Genomic DNA, 9,599 nt, shown 5'->3' on the forward strand with positions numbered 1-9,599 from the left:
CGGATGACATCGTGGTCATGGCGAGAGAAGCGGCGGAGACTTTGATTATATATAATATGGATTGAGCTAACTGAATATATCTACTAACAAAAATGTTGCTCAAGGTGAATAGACGCAGATGGAAAGCGATAATGTGAAAGTGTAACAAAGATAGATATATTATATGTCAGTACGCTTCTATATCTATCTCACTTCTATCAGTACACCCATTATATGGCAGTACGCTTCTATGTCTATCTCGGTTCGATCACCTTGCGCAAGCTATCTCTCTCGTTGGCTCAATCCATATTATATATAATCAAAGGGCGGAGATGAAAGATATGATAAAGACATTGGAAAGATATTTTAGGGGGAAGCGGCTGGAAGTAAATGTGGGGAAGACAAGGATGATGAAGTTTTGTAAGGGGGGGAGAAAAAGAACAGAAAACTGGAGATGGGAGGGAAAAGAGATCGAGGAGGTTAGGGAGTATACTTACTTGGGGTATGTGTTCAGGGCGAACAACAGGAAGGGGTCGCATGTGATAGCTATGGCAAAAAAGGCGAATAAGGTGATGGGACAAGTATGGGGTTGGGGGAAGAGAGTCTTTGGAAGGAATGTGGCAGCGAGGAAGATTATGTTTGAAGGTCTGGTTAGCAGTGTGATGATGTATGGAGCAGAGGTATGGGGATGGAGAGAGCAGGCAATGCTGGAGGACGTGCAAGCTAGATACTGGAGATGGGTGCTTGGGGTGGCGAGAGAAACACCGGGGTATATAGTGAGGGAAGAGGTAAAGGTGGATAAAGTCAGAGTGGAGGGGGGCAGGAGAGCAGTGAAATATGAAGAAAGAATAGAAGGGTGGCCAAACTGCGGGATCTTGGGGGAGTGTTGGAGGGAAATTAGAGAGGGAAAGATCAAATATGGGAAAGGAGACAGAGACAACTATTATAGACGAGCGGGCTACTCGGTAACTGAGAGAAATAGTAGACGAAGGGTGGGTAGGGAGATGTGGAGGGAGTTGAGAGATAGGGACCGAGATGTGCAGAGACAGGAAAGAAGGACACAAATAAAAGAGGGGAGGTATAACGAAAGGTAAAGGGACATAATTACGGAGGGGCTGCCTAGATACTTGTTATTGGAAGGAGATGAGGAAGGGAAGAAGTTGGTGGCTAGGTTCCGTTGTGGAAACGAGGAGAGAGCGAACAGATACTGGATGGCCGATGAGGAGAGGTGGTGTAGGCTATGCAGGGAGGAATGGGAAACGTTGGAACATATGTTGAATGGGTGCAGTGAGTTGAGGGAGGAGGAGTTGGACCGAAGGCAGATCTTAGGAGAGGGGGGAGAGGGGAAACGATGGATGAGAATGGTTGTGGGGGTGAGGAGACAAAGGGATGGATGAGGGGAGGATTGGGCCGAGGGTATGGAAATGGAGGAAGAGGGTGGAGGGTGAAAATAATATACTAATGACATATATTATATTAGGATGTATTAAGGGGAAAATTGTAATTATCAAAAACAATAAATGCTTATTAATTAGTTCTCGGTCTAGAGTTAGTTCTGATATTGCAGTAGCACTATCACTAGAACTAACACAAAACCTAGAACTACAATCATTCAGGTTCAGCCGTCTTGAGAGACGTGCGGGTAAGCTGAATGTTTCTAGTTCTAGGTCTAATGTTAGTTCTAATGACAGAGGCAGTAAAACTAGAATTAACACTAGACCTAGAACTAGAAATATTCGGGTTTAGCCGTGCGTCACAAAATGTGACGTCACATCGAAACTTTAATGTGATTATTTTATTTTTAACGTGTTTTTTTGGTCAATTCACATTAATTAAAAAAAAATCATCGATTTTTAAGCCACATTCTTGAATTTTTGCTTTTTTCTTTAATAAGTCAATAATAAATTAAATGATAAAACGTAATACGTCAATAATTACCAACTAAATTTTAGCTCCGTTTAGTTTAAAATAAAAAAATTATAAAAATGTAATATATGTAAGTACGAAGTCTTTTACGACCTGTACTAAAACTATCACTAGCACTATTACTAGACTTAAAACTAGAAATATTCGAGTTTAGCCAATAATTATGTCAATAATTAATTTTAATATGATAAAATTCCAAAACATTCCACTTCGTTATGTTTAATATTAATAAAAAAATGATAAGAAACAATAATTTTTTATCAAATCAAAGTTCAATAAGCCGACTTTAATCGTTCTAAAATACTCTCTAATTGGGTATTGAGGCGTAAATTTCGGTTGATTTAGCACAAATAGTTATTGAAAAATGGTTGTAAACAAAATCTCACTTCTTGCTGATTTTCCACCTGGTCCTTTGGATCGTTATAGAAAAAGTGCCTCTTTTAATTGGAAGAATATGAGAATATTTTTGGATTCGATGCAAGTTATAGAATTTATGGTAAGGTCAATGTATCAATTATAAATTTAATTGCAACTTTTATAATTAAAGGATAAATTATACAATGAACTTATCCAACATACCGTTTTTCAATCACCAATAACAACACCCCAATTAGACGAATTAAGAAGAATCGGTGTTCATAAAATGTTTACGTTAAATAGTATCAAAGAAATTTCTGGTAATATCATGAAAAATATTGCGGTTAGTAATATTTTGTATAACATAGATCATGCAACAACGGTTAAGTTACACATTAATTTTGGAATGTTTCCCAACACTATACTTTCTTTGGGTACCTCTAAACATATTAACTACGTTAATGAAATTATGGAACGCAAGGTAAGAATTAATTAATAATTTCACATTTTCTAATTTCAATATAATTCAGATTTTTGGTTGCTTTTGTTTAACCGAAGTTGGTCATGGTACAAATGCACGTGGTATGCGAACAACAGCCACATATGACCCTGAGGCACAAGAATTTATCTTAGATTCCCCCGATTTCGAAGCAGCAAAATGTTGGGCTGGCGGATTAGGTCAAACAGCGACTCATGGGGTTGTTTTCGCACAATTAATAACTCCTGATGGTGTTAGGCACGGTTTACATTGCTTTGTAGTACCTTTAAGAAATCCAAAAAGTTTTGAACCTTACCCAGGAATTTCCATTGGAGATTTAGGCGAAAAAGCTGGATTAAACGCGGTTGATAACGGCTTTTTAATGTTCCACAAATATCGTATCCCCAAAGATAATCTTTTAAATAAAAACGGCGATGTAACAGCCTCTGGGGAATATATAACACCAATCAAAGATAAAAATAAAAGACATGGTGATACATTAGGCGGATTATCAGTAGGAAGAATCACAATAACTCATTCCTCCGCTGTTTACTTAATGAAAGTTATTACAATCGCAATTAGATATGGGGCTGTTAGAAAACAATTTGGACCCGAACACGGCGAAGAATTACCAGTTCTTGAGTATCAATTACACCAACATAGGTTACTTCCATATTTAGCAACGGCTTATTGTGCTAAAATAGTATCTGAGTTTATGTATAAACAATTAATTAAATTATCTAGAATTTCAAAAAAACACGATCCTTTAATAGGAATGGAATTGCATGTTTTATCTTCCGCTTCTAAACCGGTTTTTTCGTGGACAACTCGTGATGTTATTCAAGAGTGCCGCGAAGCTTGCGCCGGGCATGGTTACCTCAAAGCTTCCGGGATAAGCGATGCCAGAAACGATCATGACGCAAATTCTACTTATGAAGGTGAAAATCACGTTTTAATCCAACAAACAACAAATCAACTGTTGAAATATTGGCCCGATGTACTTAAAAGAGAAACAATTAATTCTCCTTTACGATCGATGGACTTTTTCAATGAGGGGCTTCATATTTTACAAACTACATGGACCCCTACGTCAGTTCAACAACTATTCGATATAGAATGTAAGATTATTAATATTTAATAATAAGGTTATTTAATTAAATTAAGATTAGAACTAAAACTAGAAACTTTCGGGTTTTGCCGTGCGTCCTTTAATAAAAGGTTTGACGTTTTGGATGCCATGTTGCAACCTTCTTCAGAAACTGGTTCGAAGTGACGAGATCAAAAAATCGGTAACTATATATAAGTCGGAAAAACTAATTAATAATCAGTTAACGCTAATCACAAACTAATTAATAACTAATTGCGTCGCGTCCGGTGTGAGGCGGGAAGAGGTCTTCGTGTTCACCACCATCTTCCATGTTCTGCTAAGCTCCCAGCCATCCTCTCTGTTGACGTTATTTTTATGTCGGTGAATCTCTATGGCTTCTCTTGTCAGTCTTTGGTAGTATCTGTTGTCCCTAGCCAGCACCTTTGTTTGTTCGAAGTCTATTCGGTGCCCCTCTGCATGGCAATGTTCCGCAACCGCCGACTGCTGGATCTTCTTCAGCCTTACATCCCTCTCATGCTCCTTGATGCGGCACTCGACGTTGCGTCCAGTTTGGCCAACATAAACCTTCCCACAACTACACGATAGTCGATAGACTCCCGCTCCTTTTAATGGAGTTAGTTTGTCCTTGGCTATCGGGAGTGTGTTCCGAATTTTGCTGACCGTGCCGTACCGCACTACGATATCGTTCTTCTTGAGGTGCCTAGCAATTCGTTCCGTTACACCTGAAACATAGGGAAGACAGATAAATCCAAGTGGTTTTGTACTTACCGTGTCCTCTTTTTGCTTTCGCTGCTTGATGGCCTGGTTGATGTTCCTCGAAGTGTATCCATTCTTCTGCAGCACGCCTCGTAGAAAGTGTTGCTCCTTCTTCAAGTTCTCTCCTTCACATAGTCTCGCTGCTCGCTGAAATAATGTACGGATCACGGACCTCTTCTCTTGGGGATGATGATGTGAACATGTGGTGAGGCCGCCTTTGAACGGTCTCGACCTTTGGTAATACCGCTGCCACCAGAAACAGTATTTCGCGCTTCCTAATTCTTAGTCTGAAGGACCCCTAATTGATCCTAGCGAATCAATCAAAACTAAATGACAAGCGCGCGGTCACTATTTCAGAACCGTGGGTTCTTGCACTAAGGCTCTGCCAGGAAAAGGGAAAAATCAAAAAAAACAAGTGTTCTAACCACACTTAAACTATATTAACAAAATAACAAGTAAAAATAGACAATGAACAAAAAATGAACCTTAATATCTACCTACGATTATCTATGACCCGACGTTACTTAAAAAGAGATATTTCCGAATCTAACCTCGACAGCTAATACTCGTTGACAGATAGGTGATAACGAAAACTGGCAAACAGACTTACTCAGGACTTGTATTCCGATTTGGTGGTACGCCGATGGATCGCAACCCTGGATCCTTTTTGGTGGCTTCTCGGAAGTTAACCGGGAAGGTTCCAACACCACTCTTGCACCAAATCCTCAGTGGAAACACAATTACCGACACGGATGCCCGAAGTACAAAGAATGTTCGCAAATGAAACTAAGTCACAGTTCTCGATATACGACGACACTTAGAATTGGCGTTAAAGCGAATTCTAAGTTTCTATCTAACGGAGCGCTGACGACGTTTCGACTCAAAAACCTCTTGTGTTTGTTGTTATTATTCTGATTCGTAATTTCTAATCTCTTGAAAAAGGTCTTACAAGCCCTTAAGTAACCTCGGGTATTGGAGGGGTGCAAAAACCTTCTTGAGGCGTTCCTATCGCCTGGATGTTCCCGACACCTGGGCCAATCCAAAATACGGGGCGGATATTTTACAATAATTTTCTGAGCCAATGAGGAAATTTGGGGAAGGGAACAATTTTTGACCACGGGGCCAGAAGATAACATCCGCCACTAGCTAATCCCAAAAATCATCACGTAAATCCCAAACTGTGGGAGCCATCAAACCTTTACGTTTTCTAACGTCTATTGTATTTTTAACGACTTTTTCGTTATCTACGTTTTCCCATAAATTTGCTTGTACATTAATCTTTCTCAAAATTTATTTCGACGTCTGGTCACCATCCCGGACGTCGGTCGTAAACGCGAGACGTGATTTTTGGTTTTTAGAAGAAAAAGGCTGCACGCCAGGAATATACAATTCGTATGGTTTATTCCCAAAACCATTAAATAATTTCCGAATTATTACAAACATGCCTGTAAATACCTGTTGGTATGGGTCTTCTTTCGGTATACACCAAGTTCTATATCTCCATTTGTCGTCCTGGTGACCAACACATCTAGGAAAGGTAGTTTTTTGGCAGTTTCTGTTTCCATGGTGAACTTAATCATAGGATGTTGAGAGTTCAAGTGATCCAAGAACTCTTGGAGCCGTTTTTGACCATGTTGCCATATCACAAACGTGTCATCCACATATCGGAGCCATAGTTTTGGTTTCCACTGGCTCTTCTTCAAAGCGTCCTCTTCGAATAATTCCATGTAGAAATTAGCTATAACTGGCGATAGTGGAGATCCCATGGATGCCCCTTCGAACTGCTCGTAAAATTCTCCTTTCCAGCTGAAATACGTCGACGATAAGCAATACTCCACCAGATCTGGCACGTATCCTGGTAAACCCTCCGGAATGAGTTTTCGGCGAAGACCCTCTACAGCATCCTTAACTGGTACCCTAGTAAAAAGGGATTCCACATCGAAACTTACCAACATATCCCCAGCATCCAGATTTACACCTTTTACCGATTCCACAAAATGTGTAGAGTCCCTGACATACGATTCCGTGTTACCTGTGAAGGGGGACAGAATCTTTGCAAGATGTTTAGCCAGCTGGTGGCGGAGGTGGGGAGTTGATGGCGCTGACGATAGGGCGGAGGGGGACGTCTGGTTTGTGAATCTTCGGTAGTCCGTAGATTCTTGGTGGTACCGGCGCCTGCACAAACAAACATTTCTGCTGGAATTCCTGTAGATTTTATTAGTTTCTTCATTTTTCTAACGATTTTGCTGTGGGTTCCTGTAGGTGGCTGGGTCCAGTATCCCCAACAGAAGAGGTCCGTGATCCGTACATTATTTCAGCGAGCAGCGAGACTATGTGAAGGAGAGAACTTGAAGAAGGAGCAACACTTTCAGGCTGAAGAAGATCCAGCAGTCGGCGGTTGCGGAACATTGCCATGCAGAGGGGCACCGAATAGACTTCGAACAAACAAAGGTGCTGGCTAGGGACAACAGATACTACCAAAGACTGACAAGAGAAGCCATAGAGATTCACCGACATAAAAATAACGTCAACAGAGAGGATGGCTGGGAGCTTAGCAGAACATGGAAGATGGTGGTGAACACGAAGACCTCTTCCCGCCTCACACCGGACGCGACGCAATTAGTTATTAATTAGTTTGTAATTAGCGTTAACTGATTATTAATTAGTTTTTCCGACTTATATATAGTTACCGATTTTTTGATCTCGTCACTTCGAACCAGTTTCTGAAGAAGGTTGCAACATGGCATCCGAAACGTCAAACCTTTTATTAAAAGACGCACGGCAAAACCCGAAAGTTTCTAGTTTTAGTTCTAATCTTAGTTTAATTCACACCGGCCGTGAAAGCCTTCGTACTTATAAGGTTATTTAATGTTTAAGATATCATCCATACATATGAATGGATCGTTATGTATTTATTGAAATCTACTTATGAAAGAATTGAAAGATTAAAAAAATCCGGGTTAGATCAATTTACAGCAAAAAATGAAGGACAAGTTTATTATGCCAGAAGTCTCGCTATTGCCTATATTCAAGTAAAACTTTTTTTCTATTCTAATAATAATATTAACTAAACATATTTTACATTTATATCTTTTAGCATTTCACTTTGACCTGTGTAAGAGAGGAAATTCTTGAAGCGACAGATCCAGCGATCGCAGCGGTTTTAACAAAATTAGCAAACCTTTATGGTTTATTCAACATTGAAAAGCACTTTATAGGGCAACTTTACCAAGGTGGTTACGCTTCCGGTCCAGAAATTATCACTTTAATTCAAGAAAGCATCTTGCAATTATGTAGAGTAATCAAACCTGATGCTGTAGCTTTAGTTGACGCGATCGCCCCACCTGATGTGTTCTTACGATCAGCAATTGGAGCCTCTGATGGACAAGTTTATCAGAATTTGAAGAATAGCTTTTTACGTAATCCTGCTAACATGGCCAAACCGAGTTGGTGGGAAGAAATTGTTGACAGAAAATATTTATCAGCAAAAATGTAATTCTAAGTTTAGAAATAAATGTGTATCATATGTTTTTATAGTTTTGTTCAAAAGAAATATGTAATAACAAATTAAATTATAGAATGCACCAAGGTGTGTGTGTATAATATTTTCAGGGTTTTCTCTGATTAACAATGCCTAGCCTTGTTTATAGATATACATCTATAATGAGTGTAATTAAGTGTAAAAAACATTTAAAATTTTTTAAATGATAAAAATGTCGGTTATTAATCCTTGCTGTGTACCATCTTGTGATGATAGACATTAAAAGGTAAATTATAAAAATTATTAATTAATGCAGCATAATTACTTTCATTCTGTATTTCTAGATATTATTGTCTGGAATACACAATTCAAAATTATTTGAATTAATTAATGATAAGCGTCTAAGTAACTATTGTGTTTGCCCCAACCATTTTGCAACAATGTGTAAATATGTTGAGAAGACATTGAAAAAGCTACCTACATTATGCTTACTAGGTAAATGAAATTTTGGATAAAAAGTTTGTTTTTTAATCTATATATGTTTTTTAAATCATTTAGATTTGTAAGAAGAAACTATAAATAATTGCTTTTTGTCTCCACAAGATCAACCAACAGAAGATACTTCAGGTATGCTGCATGGTATGAAATTAATTATTTAGTTTCATAATTCATAATTATATACCATATTATATATGTTTATACCCCGACATGCCATATATATTATATTTATACCCCCACATATGTATGCCCCGACAAACTTCCTGGTGTAACTAGTTCAACTGTTATGCAAGTCTATCCTGGATGTAGTAAACAACAAGGTTGCGAAATTGCTTCAACCTCATTTTGTGAGGAAAATTCTGCCATTTCATTAGAAATGAATTGGAAACGGTTCCACCTAAGTGATGAAAAAGAAATAATTGGTAAATACCATAAAAACTGAATAATCATTCTTATTTAAAATTATCTTTATTTTTGTAGATAAGAAACGGAGGAAATTACCTTTTATAAAGAACTGCAGCAATTACAACCTAACTGGAGTAAAAAAAAATGCCAGAATAATAAAGCAGAAGCTAATACAATTGAGGAAAAATTCTCAGGTATTGGTGAACCTCAAATATTTGAATAAAGAAACTAGAAATTTCTTTAGCTGTCAGCCCCGAAATCAGAAAAAAGAAGTGCTGGCTCTTTCCATTTACAAACAAAGTGGTAAAGGATACCGGTTCTTATCAAATTTCTTTTCATTACCATCCAGGAAGACGCTACAAAAACTGTTAGGGTAAACAAAATGTAACATTATTCTATTTATTGAACTAAAACTAGAACTAATAGTAGCACTATCACTAGAACTAACACTAGCTAGAAATGTTCGAAGTGATTTCGAGTCGTCTTCGATAGTGCTACTATTAGTTCTAGTTTAATAACACCGGCCGTGAAAGCCTTCGTACTTATATTCTATTTATGTTACCAAATTTTATTAGTTTTGTGAATAATAAATTATTATGTTGAAATTAGAT

At 38.1% G+C, this 9,599-nt stretch overlaps 1 protein-coding gene and 1 long non-coding RNA gene across 2 annotated transcripts; both read left to right on the plus strand.

Moving 5' to 3' along the window:
- Positions 1 to 2,178: 2,178 nt before the first annotated feature.
- LOC111420577 (peroxisomal acyl-coenzyme A oxidase 3-like) lies at positions 2,179 to 8,209 on the plus strand. Its single transcript, XM_023053594.2, has 5 exons — positions 2,179 to 2,401; positions 2,453 to 2,743; positions 2,793 to 3,858; positions 7,482 to 7,636; positions 7,702 to 8,209. Exons 1-5 carry the CDS (start codon positions 2,270 to 2,272, stop codon positions 8,098 to 8,100), a joined length of 2,043 nt encoding a protein of 680 aa, XP_022909362.2. The 5' UTR covers positions 2,179 to 2,269; the 3' UTR covers positions 8,101 to 8,209.
- A 393-nt stretch (positions 8,210 to 8,602) lies between these two features.
- On the plus strand, positions 8,603 to 9,593 carry LOC139432780 (uncharacterized). Its single transcript, XR_011642452.1, has 2 exons — positions 8,603 to 9,005; positions 9,064 to 9,593. It is a non-coding gene; the product is annotated as an uncharacterized lncRNA (long non-coding RNA).
- Positions 9,594 to 9,599: the final 6 nt, after the last annotated feature.

This window comes from Onthophagus taurus, chromosome 2 (genome assembly GCF_036711975.1).
Source record: "Onthophagus taurus isolate NC chromosome 2, IU_Otau_3.0, whole genome shotgun sequence".
Classification (NCBI taxonomy): Eukaryota; Metazoa; Arthropoda; class Insecta; order Coleoptera; family Scarabaeidae; genus Onthophagus; species Onthophagus taurus.

Excerpts from the sequence above, each read along its gene's own strand:
- LOC111420577 (XM_023053594.2), top strand. The coding sequence starts at position 2,270 with ATGGTTGTAAACAAAATCTCACTTCTTGCTGATTTTCCACCTGGTCCT. Across the intron at positions 2,744-2,792 it reads ATGAAATTATGGAACGCAAG|ATTTTTGGTTGCTTTTGTTT; the intron begins GTAAGAATTAAT and ends AATATAATTCAG. Across the intron at positions 7,637-7,701 it reads TCGCTATTGCCTATATTCAA|CATTTCACTTTGACCTGTGT; the intron begins GTAAAACTTTTT and ends TATATCTTTTAG.